Source organism: Orycteropus afer, unplaced genomic scaffold, assembly GCF_000298275.1.
Source record: "Orycteropus afer afer isolate SDZICR_OR568_19922 unplaced genomic scaffold, OryAfe1.0 scaffold00035, whole genome shotgun sequence".
Lineage (NCBI taxonomy): Eukaryota > Metazoa > Chordata > Mammalia > Tubulidentata > Orycteropodidae > Orycteropus > Orycteropus afer.
Genome location: NW_006921622.1, coordinates 1638617 through 1661196, shown reverse-complemented (window position 1 = coordinate 1661196; position 22580 = coordinate 1638617). Strand labels below are relative to the sequence as shown.

Below are 22580 nucleotides of genomic sequence, written 5' to 3'. Positions count from 1 at the left end.
CAGACTGTGCAGGTGCCAAGGGTGCAGTCCTGAGGGCACCATTTATATCACAGCCCACAGATGATCCCCTACCCCTAGCACTGTACAGTGTACAACAGTATGGAGCCACCCTGTAACATAGCAGGGTAGAGACTTAGTGTCATCTGGGAATGGGAGAGCAGTTGGAGAAAGTGTTGGTTTCAACTACGACAGTAGTCCAGGGAGCCCATGTGAGTTGTCCAGAGTCTCTAATGTGTCTCCTTCAACACATTTAGGAGAAATCAGATTATGGCAGTAAAAGAACCAGCTCAGGATGGGCCATTTCTGTAATTCCCTTTCATCTAGCCCTGGCTTCTCTCTCTTGTATTCCTTTCTTCACATTTTCCAGTTATCTATTTAAAGCTTAAATCAGATTTTATTATTCCTGTAGGTAAAGTCTAAACTCCCTGGCATTAAATATAAAGGAACACTATTGTCCCAAGGTACTTTTCCAGTCCCTCTCTCTCACCCTAACCTCCAGGGCCAGAGTTGTTGAGACATTCCATGCATTTTCTGCTTCTGTGAAGCAGGCTGGGATGCCCTTTCCTTTTGTAGTTCTGGAAGTTTTCTATTTACTTTTGAATACTGATTTAAATGTCTGTGTAAGTCTTTCCTGACTGTCTCGTCTGGGTTTCCCTAGTACATTTCACATGTTTTTATTCTGTTACTGTAGCACTTGTTTTTCTCTCTATATAAATAACACATAAAACCCAAACCCCTGCTGACGAGTCAGATCTGACTCATAGTGACCTCTCCTTGGGTTTCTGGGGTGGTACCACTACAGAAGTAGATTGCTCAACCTTCCTTCTGAGGAGTGGCTGGTGGATTTGAACTGCCATCCTTCTGGTTAGCAGTCAAGTGCCTTAAGCCCTACACCACCAGAGCTCCCAAATAACACATACATATGTGTTATATGTATATATGTATGTATTATGTATGTGTGCATGCATGCATGTATGTATGTATTGCTACTACTAGATTGCTGTTGAGTCAATTTAGACTCCTCGCAACCCTGTGGGGCAGAGTATTGTAAATCTTTACAGGTGCAGGCTGGCATGTTTTTCTCCTACGGAAGGACTGTTGGATTAGAAACACCTACCTTTCAGCTAATAGCCAAGTGTTTTAACCAGTACAGCACTTAAGTCCACCTTTGTTGTCATTGTTATGTGCCATCGAGTCGGCCCGACTCATAGTGACCCCTCCCTTGGGTTGCCGAGACAGTATCACTATGGAAGTAGATTGCCCAGCCTTCCTTCTGAGGAGTGGCTGGTGGGTTTGAACTGTCAGCCTTGTGGTTAGCAGTCAAGTGCCTTAGGCACTATGCCACCTTTGTTGTTGTTGTTGTTATGTGCCGTCGAGTCGGACCCGACTCATAGCGACCCCTCCTTGGGTTTCCGAGGCAGTATCACTACGGAAGTAGGATTGCCCAACCTTCCTTCCGAGGAGTGGCTGGTGGGTTTGAACCGCCAGCCGTCTGGTTAGCAGGCAAGTGTCTTAGCCACTATGCTACCACCTTTAGTACCAAAAAAACAAAAACAAAACTCACTGCAGTCTTGTTAAAATAGGGGAGACAGTGCCATCTAGTGGAGAAATTATTTTTCTTTTTCTTTTGAAATTACTGTCTATTTCTATTTCATATATTCAAAGAGACTCTATGCATACAAGAAATAGAAGTAATTAAAAACAGTAATAAAAGTTTGCTATGAGTTGGAATAGACTTGACAGCAACAGGTTTGGGTTTATTTCACATATTGCTAGCATGTTAAGATTATGTCAGTGGTCAACGCGGGTCTGACAGACCATGGTCCTGTTACGAACTCAATGTTTGCAGGTTATTTGTTTTTCTCTCAGTGGGAAAATCGTTGTTTTTGTTAATGTGTTTAAGAAAAATCTAAACATCCACTATTTCAACAATTGTCCATCAAAAGCTACTAAGTTCTGGGAATTGTGCTGAGTGCTGGCAACACAGCAGTGAATAAATCACACAGTTTCCTACCTGTGGTGTAAACCTTCTAGTTGGAAGAAACAAACAAAAAGAGGGCAAAAGGATATACTCAAGATACTTTTCAATTATTAGAAAATGAAACAAGATGCTGTTGGCAAAGGGCAACACTAGATAGCATTGGTCTCTTGGAGACGAAGCTGGGATCCCATGCCAAGAAGTCAGCTACTCAGAGAGAGGAAGAAGTGCTCTGAATAGCAACACAGCAAGTGTCACTGCCCTGGACAGGGCAGTATCCTGGGATGGAAGAGTAACAGAACACAGGTGGCGTGAGAAGAGGTAGAGGCTAGAGCAGATGGGGGCTTGCAGCCCATGTAAAGAGTGTGGGTGTTATTTTCAGAGCAGTGGGAATCTATTGAGTTTTAGGCAGAGCATGAAGCATAATCTGATGTAAGTGTGCGAGTACTCAGGTGTGTGGAGACAACTGTGGCTACTTTGGGGAAGCAGACAAATGTATTAGGAAGATGTTATAATAGTAAAAATGAAGAGTGATGGTGGTCGCAGTAGGGATGGAGCCACTGGGATAAATGTTGATGGTAGAGTGAAGGAGATCTGAGAGTTGGGAAGAGAGAGAGAAGAATCAAGGATGGCTGATGTGTTAGGCTGCCATTTATTGTTATAAAGAAGACTTGGGGAGGACAAGTTTGGGAGGGATGAGTAGAGGCAGAGAGAAATTAAAGCACTTATTTGTTTACTGAATGTTGATTGAGTGGCTTGAATGTGCCAGACACTCTTCTAGAAAGTAGGGATATAGGATTGAACAGAACAAACAGCAATTCATGGAACTTGTGTTCTCATCAGAGAAGACAATAAACAGCTAAGTAAAATGTATGTAGAAATGCATTATATTACATATAAGATAGTGAGTACTCTTAAGAAAAATAAAACAGGAAAGTGGAATAAGAAATCTTGGGATGGTTTGTATTTTAAGTAGATTGGTCAAGAAAGGCCTAACTGAATCAATGATATCTGAGTAAAGACTTGAAGGAAGTAGAACAAGCCATGTGGATATATAGAGAAACAGTGTTCTAGGCAAAGGGAACAGTAAATGCATCAGCCATGAAGCAGGAGTGCACCTGGTTTGCTCAAGGAGCAGCGTGAACAAGGGAGAGACAGTAAGACATGAGGTCATAAAGCTCAGGGGTGGGAGTGGAGAGCAGATTCTCTCAGGCCTTGAATGCCCATGCAATGGCTTTGGTTTTCATACTGAATAGACGCAAGCACTTAGGAGGGTTTTCAGAGAAGTATGGGAACCTCTAACAGACTGGTGGGACAGGTGCAGAGGCACGGGCTCCATAAGGTGGCTGCAATGATAATCCAGACAGGAGACTATGGTGGCTTGGATCAGGTGGCAGTGAGAGAGGAGAGAAAGGTAGCAACATTCTGAAAATATTTTTAAGGTAGAAAGGATAGACTTGCTGATTTCACTGATACATTTTTAAAATCATGTATTATTTTTCCAATGTGGAAAAAGTGTTTGGAATAATACCAGTTTTCACTAGAAAATCTTAATATAATAAGATCAATTCAGTATCAATTCTGGTCCTAAATTAATACAGCTCTAAGGACATCAGTGCATGATTCTTAAGCATTTCTTTGTCTGAGTTCACAGTTTAGTGTGAAATACGAACCTTCTTTGTGAGTAATGGAGAACTAATGAGCTATTTTTCTTTTCAGCTGTATGATGGAGATAGTGAAAATGCCATCTTGGCTGGAACATTTTGTGGTTCCTCTGTACCTGCTCCTTTTATCTCTTCTGGTAACTTCCTTACGGTACAATTTGTCAGCGACTTAACTTTAGAAAGGGAAGGATTTAATGCTACATATACCACCGTGGACAGTGAGTAATCTGAGGCCTTCTAATATATTCACACATGTATATTTATGTAGTAGAAAGAATCTCATGCCTAGTAATAACTACTAAGCTCACTATTAATTACGGAACTTAATGACAGTTATGAAACTTCATGTTAATCACTCTGTTTAATCCATGATACAGATTCGGTACAATTCTTAGTCAAGAATATATACCTCAAATAAAGTCCTTTTCCTTAATAGAATGAGACAAATATAGCCCCTTTGGCCTGAGAGGGTAGGGAAAACAGACGTTTAAGTATTGTTTGTGTGATGAGACATGATTCAAATGTCTACTAAGCTGTTTTTTTTTTTTTCCCCTCCCTCAGTGCTTTGTGGGGGAATCTATAATGCAACTTGGACGCCACAAAGTTTCTCATCACCAAATTCATCAAATATAGATGTCCAATTTTACACCTGTACTTGGGTCATTGAAGCACCTCCACATCACCAGGTCAAGATAACTGTGTGGACATTGCAGCTTCACTCAGAAGACTGCTCGCAGAATTACTTGGAGTTTCAGGAATCACCAGAGGTAATAATGATAGCAAGAATGACAGTCATACCTAGTGACCTTTTTACCAGTCTTTGAAAAACACTTGAAATAATGAGGGCATAATTAAATTCTGAGTTACTCCAGCTTAATGTGTTTTTTTATGTCTATCCAAGGCCCTCCATATAGATACATCAAGGACCTTGGACTTGATCCTGTAGGTTAGCAGCTCTCAAACATTGCTTTACATAAGAATCATAAGGGTGTCTTGTTAAAAGTGTCTATCCATGAGCCCCACCCTCAGATGCTGATTCCAAGGGAATGAGCCATTAATACGTATTTTTGATGAGCATCTCTGGTATTCTGACACCAGTGCTCCACGGACCATGCTTTGAAAAATACATCTATAGCTAGTAGGGTGTGTATATAGTTGAAATTAAAGGTCAGTGAAGAACACAGGGAGATCAATTAGAAGGCCATTTGACAGCAGTCCAGTGGGAGTAGGTATATGGAATGCACGACAGAAAAAGAGAAAGGGCTGTTTTGAGATGATGAGTATGATATGTCCATGTGATGAGATGTTGAGAAGACAGTTGCTTATAAAGTGCAATGTTGGCAAAAGACCTGAAGATTTGAACATCATCATCATGCAGGTAGGTAGCTGAAATGACAAAAGTAATGAGATTTCCCAGGGCAAATCTATAAAGGGAAGAGTCATGAACTGAGGGTTGATACCTGGGAAGCACCAGTTTAACTGGATGTGTCACTGCAGTTAGGGAAGCAACTAATCAGTCCTAGTTCATCCCAAGAGTGTTGGCTTCAAACCCCCAGGTGTTGGCGATAATAGACAATCCAATCTATTACTTTCTGAGGTTTCAAAGTACTCCTCATTATAAGTCCAGAGTTCCATGATTCACACATTAAGTCTCGGGGGTGAGAGAAAAACTGTCTTATGGTTTCAGCAAAGACTTGGTCCTTCCATCCTGCACACCTCAGGGAATATAGGACATTTATGATTTCAAGGCCAGTCTGCATTTTCTTGCAGAATCTTCTATACTGACTTCTTCCTACACTATTATTTCCATGCTGAATATTTAAGCCACACTTTTATACAGTGAAACTTGTGAGAGCTGAACTCAACAAGACTGCCTTCTGTTTCCGCGTCTCACAAGCTTTCTGCCTTTGACAGGATACAGTCACCACTTTTCAATCACCTTCTGTTTAGTGGGGAATCTTTGTGCTTTCCTTCACTGACAGGTTTCTGTTTCACATAGTTTCTGGCTTTCACAGATTTTAAGGCATAGGGAAATTTCTGCTATGACCTATTGGCTGTTGAAACTAAGACTAATGTGACTTGGTTTGCATATCATTTCAGAGTAATGGATATGCAGGAATCCGGTTCTGTGGCAGAAACACTTCAACAGTACCTGCGTTTTATTCTTCTATGCGTACTGCAATTATTGTGTTCAAATCTGAAGTTAACAGAGACTCTAGAATGGGTTTTACCTATCAGATTGCAGGTAAGCCTTGGATTTGAATCTTTTATTTAGAAAAACTGCCAGCTTTGTGATTATTATCAGATTTGACTCCTGTGAGGAAATTAGGTTTTGTTAACAAAAAAACACACCTTTATGAGATAATACTCTTCCCTTGAACCCAAATCCAATTCAGCAAATTACAAAAGCTGGTTTCCAAAAAGGCTAACTGAATATACTATTAACAAAAATATTTAGAATGTCAACCTGTTCTTCAATGTTCATTTAAAAACATGACAGCATTTATTTTACTAATAATTCATTTGACTAACTATAGGAATCACTATACGTGTGTGTATAAATATATGTAAACATACATATGTACAGCTTTATTGAGATGTAAAATCATACAAAAGATATAATATCATATAATTCAGGCAAGTAAAGTGTGAAACTCAGTAGTTCTTTAGTATTTTCACAAAGTTGACAATGATGCTACGTTAGGAAATTATTTTGTTAAATAAAACAAATAATCCCTGAAAGGGTTAGTGGATTACTGTAATGGAGATGTTTATTTCCAGAGAACATTTCATTTAATGTTCATTTTTGAGCTTGATTAAAATTAAAGCTGCCTTTGATGAACACTCTGGTGGCGCAGTGCCTAAGGTATTTGACTGCAAACCATAAAGCTAGCGGTTCAAACCCACCAGCCACTCCTCGGAAAAAAGGTTGGGCAATCTACTTCCCGAAAAACCAAGGAGGGGTCACTCTGAGTCGGATCCAACTCGACAGCAGTGTGTTTGGGTTTTTTGGTTTTTGATGAACACAGACAAATAAAAATACTTGTGGTAATTTTATTGAAAGTGGTAAAGAACAATGATTTGCTGATTCTGTCAAAACAAATAATGCACTACAGAACTTCATGGGAAATCCTCATGCCACACTCCCTCTTGGAGGCAGAGCCTTTATGTCATGCTGTAAATGTCATCCTTCTCCACTTTAATATGATCAGGAAAATGCAGAGAATGCTGGAACATTCATCCTTCAAGGACAGTGCTCCTCTCTCATATCTCAGTGGGGTAGGTTATGTTAGCCAGGCACTGTCCTGTATTTGTTGTATGTACAATTTATGGCACTTCATGGGGTCTCAAGTGCCTCAAAGATAAATTAAGAAGCTGAATTATCTTACTTAAAAAATTTGTTCAAATTCTAATGATCTTTGGAAATCATTCCTGTTGAGTCAAAAGAGCATGAAATGTGAGGGGGCATGCATTGATTATAAATATTTTTTTCTCTCTTAAGATTGCAACAGAGAATATAACAGGGCATTTGGCAATCTGAAGAGTCCTGGATGGCCAGATAATTATAACAATAACCTAGACTGCACTATTATTCTCACAGCACCACAGAACCATGCTATTTCCCTATTTTTTCATTCATTTGGTATCGAGGAGTCAAGTGAATGCACACATGATTTCTTGGAGGTAACATGCATTTAAATATCATCTAAATGATTATTTAAAAGGTGCTAGACTTTTCAACCTTTTATACTAGTCATGTATGGATGGATCTACTTATTTAATGCTTCTCATTATTCTTTCATTCTATACATATTTATTGGGCACTTCTAGGTCCAGGCATTGGAGAGGCAAAAGGGAAGAAATCGTATTCAGGGGCATGTGAAGGCTCATAGTGCAGTAGGAAAAACAGACAAGGAACAGATAATTACAACACAATGTCAAAAGTATTAACAGAGTTGAATACGGTTAGGAGCACCCATGTATGGAGTTGCCATGAATTCAGCACCAATTGGTTTGGTTTTTTAACTCACCTTTGGAGAATGAGAGAAAGTTTTTTAAGGAGATAACATCTGTGTTCAGACATGAAGATCCAAGTGCTAGGTGCCAATTTTGGAGGTGAATGATGGCACTGACTTTAAGAGTGTGTTTGATGTGGTGATGCTGGCAAAAAACGAAATTAAATTATACTCCCTGTTCTACCCATTGCCATCAAGTTGATTCTGACTCCCAGCGATACTACAGAACAGATTAGAATTGCCCCATGGGATTTCCAAGGCTGAAATCTTTACAAAGCAGACTGCCATATCCTTTTCCTGCAGAGCAGCTGTTGGGTTTGAAATGGTGACCTTTCACTTAGAACTGAATGCTTGACCATTGTGCCACCTGGGATCCTTTAAATTATGCTGTTGTTGTTGTTGTTATGTGCCGTGGTTGGCCTTATTTCCCTGAAGGCTACAGTCAGTTGAAGGCATCTTTAATAATCCTGAGGAACTCCAGTGGTGCACTGGTTAAGGCTTTTGACTACTAACCAGAAAGTCAGTGGTTTAAACCCACCAGCTGCTCTGCAGGAAGAAGAGGAGGCAGTCTACTTCCACAAAGATTTACAGTCTTGGAAACCCAACGGGAGTCACTATGAGTTGGAATCAACTTGACGTCAGTGAGTTTGGTTTTTTTGGTTTGGTTAATAATCTCTAAGGAACTGTGTTTTCTTCAACAAGTGTTCCTGCAGTGGCAGAATTATATTCTCTTCCTTCCTTCTCAACCATCACTTTTGCCATTGAATTGAATCCAACTGATGGCAACCCCAGAGTATCAGAGCAGAACTGTGCTCCATAGGATTTTCCATGACTCATTTTTTGGATGTAAATCACCAGGCCTTTCTTCTGAGATTTATCTGGGGATACCCAAACTAACCAAACTAACATCCTTTCAGTTAACTGTCTGCACCACCAGAAACTCTCAACCACCACTAGAAGTCTCTAATTGAGACATGGAAGCATCTTTGAAGTTTGCCTCCCTTCCATTGGCCCCCTCCTCACCTTACTCTGAAATAACACAGTAGGAGACATGCTCTGTGCAGCCTGTAGTGACCAGAACCATGCTCGTTGAGTGCTTACTCCTTGGTGATTCTCCAATACTGCCCAGTTAAGTCCCTCTATGTTCTTTCTGCTCCACGTCACGCACAGAGTTTAAGTGAGGAGTATTGTAGTGGTGTTCATAGAAAGAAGATACAATGAATGAGCCTCAACTGATGCAGACACACTGTATGGTGCTCAGTGCCTGTATTTTGCCATGGGAACCCCAAAGCTCATTTGTCTGTGTCCTTTGCAAACTGTGTTGTAAATGTGTTCATTCTTAATAAACTGTGAGCAACATAAGATTAGTACACATAAAGCATGTGCACTTTCTCTCGCACTGAATTTAAATCTAAACCTTTCTTGAGGCTATCTAAATGGCTTTGTTTCATGTTACAATTGAGTCTTCTGAGGTTCCCCAAAAGTTTGTTTGCTCCGCTACAGCAGATGTGGAGGTTTATTATCCTGGAAAGCTCTCTCCTATAGATAGACTAAATTGAAGTCCTTTGTTAATGTATACCCTTAGTCTACAGCATAAAGGGTGTTAGTGGTTCAGTGGTAGAATTCATACTTTCCATGTAGGGGACTGATATTCAGTCCTGGCCAGTGCCCCTCATGAATAGCCACCACCTGTCTGTCAGTGGAGGCCTGCATGTTGCTATGATGCTAAACAGGTTTCAGCAGAACTTCCAGACTAAAATGGACTAGGAAGAAAGGCCTGACAATCTTTTATTTTCCTCTTTTCAAAAGATCAGCCAATGAAAACCCTATGAATTCCACTGGTCTGATCCACAACTAATCATGGGGATGGTGCCAGAGCAGACAGCGTTTTGTTCTGTTGTGCATAGGGCCACCATGGATCAGTGGTTGACTCAACAGCAGCTAACGTATTAAATACATGGAGGAACCTCTTGCTGTTTTCATGGGGAATACTTGCTTTTACAAGAAAATGATAGTATATGTGTGTCCAGAAACTCCAGCCTCATTGCCATCAAGTCAAATCCCACTCATAGTGACCCCCACTGTGTTTCCAAAGCTGTAAATCTTTTTGGGAGTAGATTGCCCCATCTTCCTTCCTTGGAGCAGCTGGTGGGTTTGAACCGCTGACCTTCTGGTTAGTAGCCAAATGCCTTATCCAATATACCATAAGAGGGTGTATAGCAGGGAGTAAATGAAGAAATATAGTATTGTTTGTACCAATCACTGTCTTAAACTCTGACCTGTGTTCCTCACCCACCATGGAGATCCAAACATTTATATCAAATATAAATCAGAAACTAGGGGTGGAGTGGGGTATGGAGAAAAGGCAAAACAATCCTGTTAGATCAGTGTCATAGTGCAATTACTCTTTGTTTACCTCCAGCCTGAGCTGTTATTGAGTGGAGTTATTGGCCTGCAGCATGCTGGGAAATACACCCTAGATTTCCAGCTTTGGAGGGTGAGAGCTGCTCCTCATGGCTTACTTCCCTTCTCCCATCAAATGGTTATGAAAATTCCTGTCTAATAAGCAAAGAAGGGAAACTACAACTTAGGCCTTTAAAATGTAGCTGAGTCTGTTTTTCAGTGGGAAGATTGTGGGCATAGTTTATTGGCAACCAATCTAGGAAGTTCCAGGATTCCATTCACATTAACAACGGTGGGAACGGAAACTTCTTCCTGGGGATTCTGACTGCATTAATACAATTGAGGGCCAAGGTCTAGACCCCATTTGAATTTGCATTGTCTTCAAAGCCTTCACCTCCCCTTTCAGGTGCCCCAGAGACAGCTTCGGCTCTCAGTTATCCCTTGAAGGGAAGGAAAAAGTGAACTTGACAAATCCTGAGTAACTCCAGTGTAAATATCCCCTCCTCCTCTCAGAGCATCAGCCTTCTAAGAGGACCCAGAGAAAAGACCCCAATCTAAGAATATAACGGTGGGGAGTCAGGCCCTCCAGCATTCTTAATTATGGCAGTTCTCTCCTACTGGGAAGGAGCTCTGGTGGCGCAGTGCCTAAGGCATTTGACTACTAACCAGGAGGTTAGCAGTTCAAAGCGATCAGCCACTCCACGGAAGGAAGCAACCTACTTCTGTAAAATTTACCACCTTGGAAACCCACTGGGGGTGTCTATGCGCTGGAATCAACTCGATGGCAGTGAGTTTGGAGATTACTGACAACTCTGTGCACTTTTTTCAAACACTTGGAGAATAATCCAATAAAGTACCTTAGGCACTATGCCACCAGAGCTCCCTAATAAAGCACCAGAAAGGCATTATTTTCCATTGGTTGCACTGAAAAATCAGCCATGGAAAAGACCCTACTCTGACCCACGTGGGGCTGCCATGAGTCGGTGTCGACGCCAGTGCAACTGATTTTTTTCTTGGCTGCTGAGCTCCAGTGGTGCAGTGGTGAAACTATTCAGCTGCTAACCAAAGGTTCATGGTTTGAACCCACCAGTTGCTCTGCAGGAGAAAAATTAGGCAGCCTGCTTTCGTAGAGATTTGTAACCTTGGAAACCCTGTGCAGTTCTACTCTGCCCTATAGGAAAGCTGTAAGTCAAATTGCCTCGATGGCAGTGGGTTTGGTTTGGATTTTTATACAGACTTAAAAGGAATCTCTCCAGATCGACACAACCCAGCAAGACTGGCCACTGCCTCTTAAGAAGCTCTATGATTTAAGACAACCAGAACTTACCCGTGTTTTAAACCATGAAATTATAAAGAGAGTGGGGAAACTTTCAAGATACTGAATACTTTTATCAATAAAATCAGCATTTATACATGTGGAGCTGGTTCCAACTATACAGTGCCTGTATAATAATTCTGTAATCGGCCTCAAGAGTTCTCACATGGAGATGATTGTGAGTGTGCAGTAGGAGCCAGGCTGGATACAGAATGTGGTTGAATTCACAGTGCAGTTATCCACATGCACACATTGACTCATTTCCTGTTTTTGTATGCACCTACCCCAGACAGTGAACTGAAAAGATAAAACTTGTCCACTTCAGAATGTGTTTTTAAAATTTGTAACAAGTCAGAAATTTTATAGTTTTGTTGAATTGTGTCCTTTTCCCATACAGAAATTCCTTTTGTTCTCAACTTTATTATACTTTGTACACTGTCTTTATTTTTCATAGCTCCTTTACAGCAGAGCAGTTTTCAATGGGGGGTCGGGGAGAACTACAGTGAAATGAATAAGGCATAATAGAATTGACTGAAATCAAAATGAGCAACACTGCTCCCAGCATCACCGTTTTAAAATTCATTTTAACTACATTCTTCAAAATGTCTCCCCAAGAACAAAGGTTACAGGATAATAGCACCAACTAGTGTATGAAAACGTGCCCTGGTGTTTTAATTGCTGTAAGTTAACACTTATTTCTGAATCCAAATGCAAATGGTTTTGCTCTATGAATTAAACATTTCTGTTCTTTGAGAGTACAAGTGACTTTTGAGGGTAATTTACAGGAAAGCTTTCATTTCCAAGTACATAGAGACAAAGCTTTCCCCCCCCCAAAAAAATGTCATTCAAATTGTATCTCATTTTAATGCATAGCAGTGATAAACAGAAGAACATGTAATAATAAATGACTCTGATTTTTAAAGGTAAGGAATGGAAGTGATAGAAGTTACCCGTTACTTGGGAAATATTGTGGAACTCTCCTGCCAAATCCTGTCTTCTCTGAAAACAATGAATTATACCTGCGATTTAAGAGTAATAGTGCAATTTCCAGTCATGGATACGAAATCATCTGGACCTCATCAGCCTCCGGTAAGACATTTCCACTTTGTAACGGAATGGAATGCAGGTGAGAAAATCATAAAGTGTCTAATAAACCAAAGTCACTGCCGTCGAATCGGATCCAACTCCTAGGGACCCCTCCTTGGGTTTCCAAGGCAGTATCGCTATGGAAGTAGATTGCCTGACCTTCCTTCTGAGGAGTGGCTGGTGGGTTTGAACCGCCAGCCTTCTGGTTAGCAGTTAAGTGCCTTAGGCACTACGCTACCGGAGCTTCCAGAGTGTCTAATACAAAGAAGCAATTAAAGTGACATTATCTTTTTGGATATTTTTATACTTGATTATTTCCTATGTTAAAAATAAAGATTTTTATCAATCAAAGTATAGATACTCTTTTTAATTCTATTTTCATTCACTAGTTTTATATATATGGGAATATATGTATTTACAGATAAAACATGTATAGGTATAAAGATTAGGAAATTCTTTTATACATTGCTATTTTTCTTAAGACTTTTGACTTGTCAAAAACCCAAATGCTTAAGAAACACCAACAATTAGTGTAACAGAATATGTTTATCATGAGCAGATATGATTCAAATTGGACAGCATCACCCAAACATATTGGGAAGGTGCTCCAAAGAGGGGTCATTGAAAGCGGGTTATATGGGTCCTTATTCCATTAATTTCTCAAGTGATAGCCTCAAAGCACAGGCCAGGTTAAAGTAACAGTCACCAAGGACATGCCACACATCCTGAAACAGCCTCTAGTCAGACCCTGGAGTTCCTGCTTCTCAAAGTTAGCTGCACATAGATAATTTTCCAAAAGAACCCAATGTCTATGGTGAAACGCTCTCCGCTCAACTGCTCATGAGGATACTGTTTGATTTGAAGATGACTGCAGGGAACTAGTCCAAAACAACACCTAAGGGTAGATGGCCTGGCCGTGTCACCCATGAACACAGAAGAATCAGAAGTTTTGACAGACGTTTGATTTGATCATCATGGTAGTTCTCTGAGAATTAAAAAAAAAAAACAGAAGTTTATCAAGAAGCCTAATTGTGAACACAGTCTTGTGTGTACACAGCAGCTATCCCCTTTGCAGACCCTGTCATTTCTTAGCACTCTTGGGGGCCGACTGATTTTCACAGCACTAAGTACTTTCCTGCATTTTTGATCTAATGTTTCTCAAGTAGGTGAAGGAAATTTAAGTTGTATCAATAGATTTACCTCTATAAAACTTCCCAAAATATCTAAAAACCTCAGACGTAGGATGTCTTCAAAATAAGAATGATAAAAGGGACTCATTTAAATATACTGAGTGGATAAGGAAACAGTTGTGTAGAAACAATTGTAGATAATGAAATCCTGGCCCTGAAAGAAATCTTAAAGTTCATTTCCAATGCCCTGATTTTACAGCAGGGAACTAAAACAGCTAGATTAACAAGTTACCAAAATGCACAGCTACATTGTGGTAGAGGCAGGATTAGAACTCCAGGTGTCAGGTGCCCAGCCCAGGTGCTTTTTAATTATGCCATAGAGTTTCCTTCTGTGTGCTTAGGATAGCTGGATCCCCATGGATAGATGGTCTAAATAGTGATGGTTTTAGTTTACAAATTAACAAATTGCACCAATACTTAAAGAGCTTTAACTTTATCAATCTTGGAGCTGTCAATTATAAACCAGGTAAAATCACTTTTATAATAAAGTAACTGCTAGCTAAACTTACAACGGCATGCTGTCTTTCAGTTCAGTCCTGAAATTTTGTTTTTAATTTTACCTCACCTACATCATTATCATCGACTCATTGCACATGGAGAGCTCGACACCATCAAAAGCAGAAAGACAGCTTCAAAGACTCACCCCCTACTGGGTGGTGCAAATAGTTTAAGTGCCAAAAAGTTGGCAATTCAGACACACCCAGAAGTGTCTCAGCAGAAAGGATTGGCGATCTGCTTCTGAAAGGTCGCACCCTTGGAAACCCTGTAGAGTTCAGTCTTATCCTACAGACATGTAGTCCCCATGAGTTGGAGATCACTTGATGGCAATTAACAATAAGAATAGTTAGTTTGTTGTTTTCCCATTTTGTTCTCAATCCAGTATTTTCAAAGAATCAGTCCTGGAGGAAGTTGTCCCTAAACCATAACATGCAAGGAAAAGAATATGGAGGTTGGGGGCGAGGGATGTAGCCCAAAGATGAAGGAACAAGAAAAGGAAAGGGTTTCTGCCTCCACTATTCTTGGGGAGAGTCTCAGCGCCTTAAGAAAATGAAAATAGCCCTCTTGCCTTGCACATGCACTAAAGCAGACTGAATGGTTTATACTTCATTGAATCACACTTCCTGACATTTTTCTTTCAGGCTGTGGTGGAACTCTTTACGGAGACAGTGGTTCGTTCACCAGCCCTGGTTATCCAGCCACTTATCCAAACAACACTCACTGCGAGTGGATTATCACTGCCCCTGCTGGGAGACCTGTCACAGTCAGCTTTTACTTCATCAGCATCAATGATCCAGGAGATTGTGTCCAGAACTATATCATACTCTACGATGGGCCGGACGCTGATTCTCCATCCGCTGGACCATATTGTGGAGCAGTGAGCAAAACGATCATTTTCAGATTCTCGTGTTACTATTTTAAAATAATGAAAGTAACTCAGTATAGATGTTTAAAAGTACACACATGCAAAGTGCAAAGGAAAAGCTTTTAACAAATTCAAGTCTTCTTCAGACTTTCTTTTTTACTTTGAGAGCTCTAGTGCCATCTAGTGGTCACTGCAGTAAAGCTGTATTCCAAACCAAACACTGCGGTGGAGTCGGATCCGCCTCATAGTGACCCCTCTTTGGGCTTCTGAAGCGGTATCACGACAGAAGTAGATTGCCCAACCTTCCTTCCCAGGAGTGGCTGGTGGATTTGAACCGCCAGCCTTCTAGTTACCAGTCAAATGCCTTAGGCACTACCAGAGCTCCCAAACGTGGAGTTAGTTAACATTCTAGACTTCATTCCTCGCTCAAACCTACAGAATCCGAACTTCTGGAGGAGGAGCCGTTTTTAAGCTCCACAGATGATTCTATTCCACCACCCAGGGATGAATATTCATGTTTATTTCTTCATGAATAGAACTATAAAAAATTTAGACTCCTGGTTCCACTTCATCTGCTTCTTACTAAAAATTACAGAATTCTTTAAAGATATACGCAGGGAAATTAGATTAATCAATAGGTTGATTGTTTTTGTAAAATTCTTATGTATCTTCCCTCAACATCAGAAGCTAGGATTCTGACATAGGCTCAATACTGTAGACATCTGCCCTTACCGTTCTCATTTTATGTGAAAATGAGACTGTAAAGAGCTTTCAAGTCAGGGAGATGTGATTGCTGCTGAGAGGACATCTATTTCTAATGGTTCTGCTCCTTACTTAGGCTTTCTGATCAAACTGGATAGAGAATTACATCTGCTGAAACCTATGGTGTCTTTTTTTTTAATTATTTGCTCTTTATAAAGTAGAATGTTATTTTCAGAAAACTAAGAAAATTGATAAAACAATAACAACATCAACAACAACACCCTGAGAAATATTCTCCCAACACCTTTCTTCACATATTTGGATATGTACACACATTTTATATTCTATATATATTTCATTTAAAAACAGGCAGTCCCCAGGTTACTCACGTCTGACTTACATACAACTCGTAGGTAGTAACCAAACCCCATAAAGCCAATTATATTAAAAATCTGAGCTACATACAATGGTTCATAATAACAAATGGGTACTACTTTACAACTGCACCAAAACATTATTATTATTGTATTATCATTTTAAAGATGTTTTAGGGTATCTGGAAGTATTTCTTTATGTTTTATGCATAGAAAGGGTACACTATATACTATATACTAAGAAAAACATTTGACTGGCTAATATTAGATATGAACCGTACCTAACTGTTCTGACTCACATACAAATTTGACTAAAAGATAGACTTAGGAACAGAATTAGTTCGTAATCCGAAACTGCCTGTATATCATTAACATCTCACGATGATAATACTCTGGGTAGATCATGTTTAATTGTTAAATGATATTCTGTTGCATGAGTGCAGCATAATTTATTTAAGCCTCTCTAGTTGGAATTTTGGGAGCTCTGGTAGCATAGTGCCTAAGGCATTTGACTGCTAACCAGAAGGCTGGAGGTTCAAACCCACCAGCCACTCCCTGGAAGGAAGGTTGGGCAATCTACTTCTGTAGTGATACTGCCTCAGAAACCGAAGGCGGGGTCACTATGAGTCGTTCCAACTCGACTCCAGTACATTTGGTTTGGTTTGGTTTAGTTGGAATTGTAGGTTTCTTCAGCTTTCCACTACTAGAGACAACATTCCAATAAACTCTCCTGCAGCAGCCACTACTTGGAAGGAAGATGGGGCAATCTACTTCCGTAGTGATTTTTTTTTGTTGTTGTTGTTATGTGCCATCGAGTCGGCCCCGACTCATAGTGACCCCTCCTTGGGTTTCCGAGGCAGTATCACTACGGAAGTAGGATTGCCCCAACCTGCCTTCCGAGGAGTGGCTGGTGGGTTTGAACCGCCAGCCTTCTGGTTAGCAGTCAAGTGCTTTAACCACTATGCTACCAGAGCTCCCTCCGTAGTGATACTGCCTCAGAAACCCAAGGAGGGGTCACTATGAGTCAGGTCCAACTGGACAGCATATAACAACAACAACAACAACAGCTTTATGAGAGCTACAGGATTTTTGTCTGTTTTGTTCATTGTTTTATATCTTTAGTGCTAAAAACAATACCTGCAACATAGTAGTCTCTCAATAAATATTTGTCAAATGAATGATTAGGAAATGAGAGAAAATAAAGACCAAGTCTATCCTTCTCCCACCCTACACACACACAGATCCACAGAAAGGATGTGAAAATAAATCCCAGGAGGAAATTATAGATGTTGAGGGTGAAAAGTAATATTCTTTACTCATAGGATCATTTCAGTTGCAAATATAAGTGGTTTCCATCAGAAAAAAAAATTAAATGTTCTTAAGAACTTGAATAGGAAATTCAAGTTTTTGTTTATCAACAATTTAATTGCAATGTAATTTACACACCAACAATTTACCTATTTAAGGTATAGAATTCCATAGCTTTTAGTGTATTTGCAGAGTTCTATAGCCATCATCACCACAATTGGTTTTAGACCATTTTCAGTACTCCAAAAAGAAACCCCACACCCATTAGCAATCATTCCCTATTTCTCCCAGCAATATATTTGATAAAGTATCTACATTAATTATTCTTAGCAAGGTTTTATTTATTTATTTATTTAAGAAGGATATGCAGGTTTACTGTAAATTATATAAAGCTTCTTTATGTAGTACTTTTTTTTTTTTTTTTACTAGACTAACATTTCTAAAATATGTTCAAACTTGGGGAAAAGTATCATTTGTTTCTTTTTTTTCTTGCATTTTAGGACACCGATATAGCTCCGTTTGTGGCTTCCTCACATCGAGTCTTCATAAAATTTCACGCTGGGTATGTGGTGCAGCCGTCAGCATTCCAGTTAACTTGGCACAGCTAACTAGTAACAACATTTTCTCAGCCCTTTTATGGCCCTGCTCCAGAGGCCATCAGCCATCATGCTGGATGGAATTCTGCCATCTTTATGCATGTCGACCTGCCTGTGCCACTGAGAGTAATTTGAACTTTTATATTTTTCACCAAAGCATGCGTGGAATCAATGTTTATGCTTTTTTTTTTTAAATGTAAAAAATGTAGCTTATTTGTCTTAGCTGTGCATATCATCCTGCTAATATTCTGAGCTGAAGAAAAATACCCCGAAAAGGTTAAAAAACATTATGGCATAATGATGTATTACAAATCTTAAAAAGTTAATGGTAAAATAGAAGTATGATTTGACTGAATATCAAAGTAGAAATAATAAACATTGTTGAATTTTATATGATTTTGCTGCATTATATTTTAACTCATTAAAATTCAGTCTTTCACTCTGGGTTGTGTATAAATTTTCAAGTTGAATTTTTATATTTTGGTGATGTATATAATTACATCTATGAATCGTTCAGAGTATGAACTCTGGAGCCACACTGCCTGGGTTAGAAGTTCATTACTACTAGTTAAGTAGCTTACTTAACTGCTTGCTGCCTCAGTTTCCTCATTTGTAAAATTGGATAATATTACGTATCTTATAGGGATGCTATGAAAACTAAATGAGTTTATGAATGTAAAGCACTCAGAACAATGCTTGTACATATTCCAAAAAACCCAAACTCACTGCCATCAAGTCGGATCCAACTCACAGCGACCCCTCCTTAGGTTTCTAGGGCAGTATCACTATGGAAGTAGATTGCCCAATCTTCCTTCTGAGGAGTGACTGGTGGGTTTGAACCACCAGGCTTCTGGTTAGCAGTCAAATGTCTTAGGCACTATGCCACCAGAGAGCCTATATGTATTAGTGATGCACAAATGTTAGCTTCCACTTCTATAGTTACTAGTATGACTGTCTTCTGTCCCACACAAGTACACACTGCTTTTCCCATACACACTACTCCAAGGCCAGATCCATATCTATCCTATGTTCAACTTTGTTCTTTCTCCTAAATCAATCTGAGCTTTTCAACTGATTTTGCCTTAACTATAGAAATGTTTGATGTAACCTCTAAATTCTCTTGGTTTTCCTCCCATTTACATTGAACATTCATTTTCCCTGGCAAATTTAGCTTTTCTTTCACTTAATCCCAGGACCCTGTACTATCCTTGTTTTTTAATCTCTCTGGGCATTCCTCACTCTTATATTAGTTCTCTGCCCATAGCATGTAGCAATTCCCTAAGAGCCTTTCTTCATCCTTTTTTCCTTTAGATGGTGTAGTCTTTTTTGGTTAGTTCTTCCATTGCTGTGGTTTCAGTTTTTACCTGAACGCAGGCAATATTCATGTGTCCATATTTAGGCCTCCATTCTAACTGCATAGTATATATTGTTAGGTGCCATTGAGTCTACTCTGACTCATAGAGACCCTTTATGATAGATTAGAACTGCCCCATAGGGTTTCCTAGGTTGTACTCTTTCTTTACAGGAGCAGATCACCAGGTCTTTTTCTCTCCGGGAGCCACTTGTGGGTTCAAACCACTGGTCTTTTGGTTAGTAGCCAAGTGCTTAACCATTATACTACTGCGGCTCCCTTTTTGCCTACGATTTAGGCCCACACAAATGTTCTATCCAGTGCCATCGAGTTGATTGCAACTCACAGCAACCCCATAGGGTTTCCAAGGCTATAAATCTTTACAGAAGCAGACTGTCTCATCTCCCGCAGAGCAGCTGTTGGATTCGAACCATAGACCTGTTTAGCAGCTGAGTGCTTTACCTACTACACCACCAGAACTCCGCACAAATATTCTAGCACTTCTTCAACATGCCTAAAACCAAACTCATTATCTCATCTTCTTGTCCTTTCTTTTCCCAAGAAAATCAGCTTTTTCCCAATAGTTTGTAATTAGAGCCACCATTCTTCTAGTCCTCTTAGCATTGATTCCCGCCCCCCCCCCCCCCCCCCCCCACGCCACAGTATCCTGTTTGGTTTTCAAATCTTACTTCTTCCAGTATTTCCTATGTTTCATCCCCACTCTGTCTTCAGATAATTTACTACTTTCTCTACTTTTCCTTTGTCATTTAGACTACAGTCAGATTTAGCTTTATAAAGCATGACTCTTATTTGGTAAATTTTCTGTTCAAAAACCTTCAGCAGCTCTCTACTATATACAGAAAACAAAAAATTATTCAAACTCTTCCCTCTGACATGAAAGGTCTTCCATACATGTCCCTTGATAGACCTTTCTAGCCTTTTCTTTAAATATACTTCCCCATATATCTTAGAGAAGAGCTGCACAAAACTACTCCACAGTCCTGGGATATCCCCTTTTTCTTTCCTTGCTCTGGGCTTTTCCTCACACACTTTTTATACTAAGACTGTTTTTACCCTTACCTTCAAAATCTTACCCATTGATTACGGTTCTACTGAAAACTACCATCTGCATGTAGCTCTCTAAATCCCATCAGTAAGATTTAATTTATTCCTTTTTGACATTATCATAGCAGTTTTATAATAAAATAATTTGCCTGACATTAAAAAATAATCATGTTGTGTACATAAAGTCTCCCTCCAATAAATTTTGAGTTCCTGAGGACACAGTTCTTGAGTGTCCTCCATAATAGTTACACACTGAATGGATCCCCTCTTTACTGCTATAGACAAGCACCAAGAGGACAAACCATGGCTGTGATGGGAAGACCTCAGCACTAAGCAACAGCACACAGAGCTCCTGAGGTCCTCAGAGATCCGTTTGCCCTGATAGTAAATCATTAAGCTACAGAGGTATGCTTACCACTGGCACCTAATGCTATATACTTTTGACATTTTGTTTTGTTTTGTTGCAAAAGCAGTATGTTCCCCATATTAATATTTTTCAGAGAAAAAGAAAAGTCTTAATCTTTCTATCATAATAGCATTATTTTCTTAGTTTCTCTCTGGTAAAGCTTACATATTACTCACAGAATTTTATATTCTACATTTTGCATTTATTATAAGCACTTTGTATGTTTCTAGTATTCATAATTGTACTTTTAAATGATGTATCAGTTATATTTTATTTAACCATCTCCCTCCCTACTAATGTTGTTTCTATTTTACTAGTATAACAGATAAGCATCATTTTCTGTGATTTTTTTTTTTAGGCTTTTCTTTTTCTTTTTTATTGTTATAAAATATATCGTAACATTTGCCAACTTAATTTATTCCTGTGTACAATTAGTGACACCGTTACATTAATTACATTGTGCAAACATCACCAATATTTGTTACCAAATTTTCCTTTAACATAAACTGAAACTCAATGCTTCCTAAACAATGACTTCGATTTTCCTCCTTCTGCTTGTCCCTGACTGAAGTTATTCATTTATATTTTGTTAAAATATACAACTTTTTCTTTTTTCACTGATATTAATGCAGTAAACTCACTCACTGCTATTGAAGTCAGATCTGACTCAGAGTGACCGCCCCTTGAGATTCCGAGGTACGGAAGTAGATTGCCCAGTTCTCCCTCCAAGGAATGGCTGGTGGGTTTGAACCGGCAGCCCTCCAGCCAGCAGTCAAATGCCCTAGGCACTACACCACCAGAGCTCATTTAAAAATTCTTTTTTTTCCCCCCTAGGACGCTAAACCACAGTGCATTTTGTTTTTATACGCATTCTAACCACTTTTCTACATTTTTATTTAGTTGTTTAATTAAGATCTTTAAGACCATTATTTGGATATATTTCTGATTTTTGAAATTTTTTATTCATTGGGGGAAAGTTCAAACAAAAAAAATCAAGGGAGGTAGAATGATGCACTCCCATGGATCTATCATCCACTTTTGACAAATATTATCATATGGTCCAGTCTTGTATCTTGACTCCCTACACACCACATTCTCCCAGTCTCCTCTCACAACTTTGAAACAAAACCCTGACTCACATTATTTCATCTATAGATACTTTAATACACATTTTAAATTTGAGAGTTTTCATTTTTTAAAACATAACCCCAATATCTATACTTACTTTTAAAGCAAAGAACAATTACCTAATATCAAATATCAGTGACTTAGATTTGCTTTAGTCTGTTTGTGTTTTCTTACTATATTTCCTAAAGACACTGTAACTTTATCTTGTTTTATGTAATATTTTAAGGAGCTCTGGTGGCGCAGTGGGCAAGGCATTTGGCTGCCAACCAGAAGGTTGGCAGTTCAAACCCACCAGCTGTTCTGTGGGAGGAAAGTGAGATAATCCACTCCCCCAAAGATTTATAGCCTTGGAAACCCTGTGGAGGTTGCTATGAGTCAGAATTGACTAGATGGCAGTGGGTTTGGGTTTGGTTTTACTTTATATAATATCTGGGTTTTAGTGTACAAAAATGGCCATGTTTCTTAGTTACTCTAAATTTACCTGACAAACTATATTCTGTCTTTCCAGGCATTATTTTTTTTTCACAGTTCTTTACATTTTTTATTTTTATTATTTATTTATTTATTTATTTTATTGTGATTTGGGTGAAGGTATACAGAACAAATTCACTTTCCATACAGCAGTTCACATATAC

At 39.3% G+C, this 22580-nt stretch overlaps 1 protein-coding gene across 1 annotated transcript in view; it reads left to right on the top strand.

The window, feature by feature from the left end:
- CUBN (cubilin) overlaps positions 1 to 18007 on the top strand; it is a 413126-nt gene extending 395119 nt beyond the window's left edge. The window contains exons 61-67 of the mRNA XM_007936404.2: positions 3698 to 3860; positions 4204 to 4409; positions 5743 to 5887; positions 7145 to 7326; positions 12300 to 12465; positions 14792 to 15027; positions 17900 to 18007. Of these exons, the coding sequence (XP_007934595.1) occupies positions 3698 to 3860; positions 4204 to 4409; positions 5743 to 5887; positions 7145 to 7326; positions 12300 to 12465; positions 14792 to 15027; positions 17900 to 18007 (1206 nt within the window). The remainder of the gene's footprint in view (positions 1 to 3697; positions 3861 to 4203; positions 4410 to 5742; positions 5888 to 7144; positions 7327 to 12299; positions 12466 to 14791; positions 15028 to 17899) is intronic.
- The last annotated feature ends 4573 nt before the right edge of the window (positions 18008 to 22580 follow it).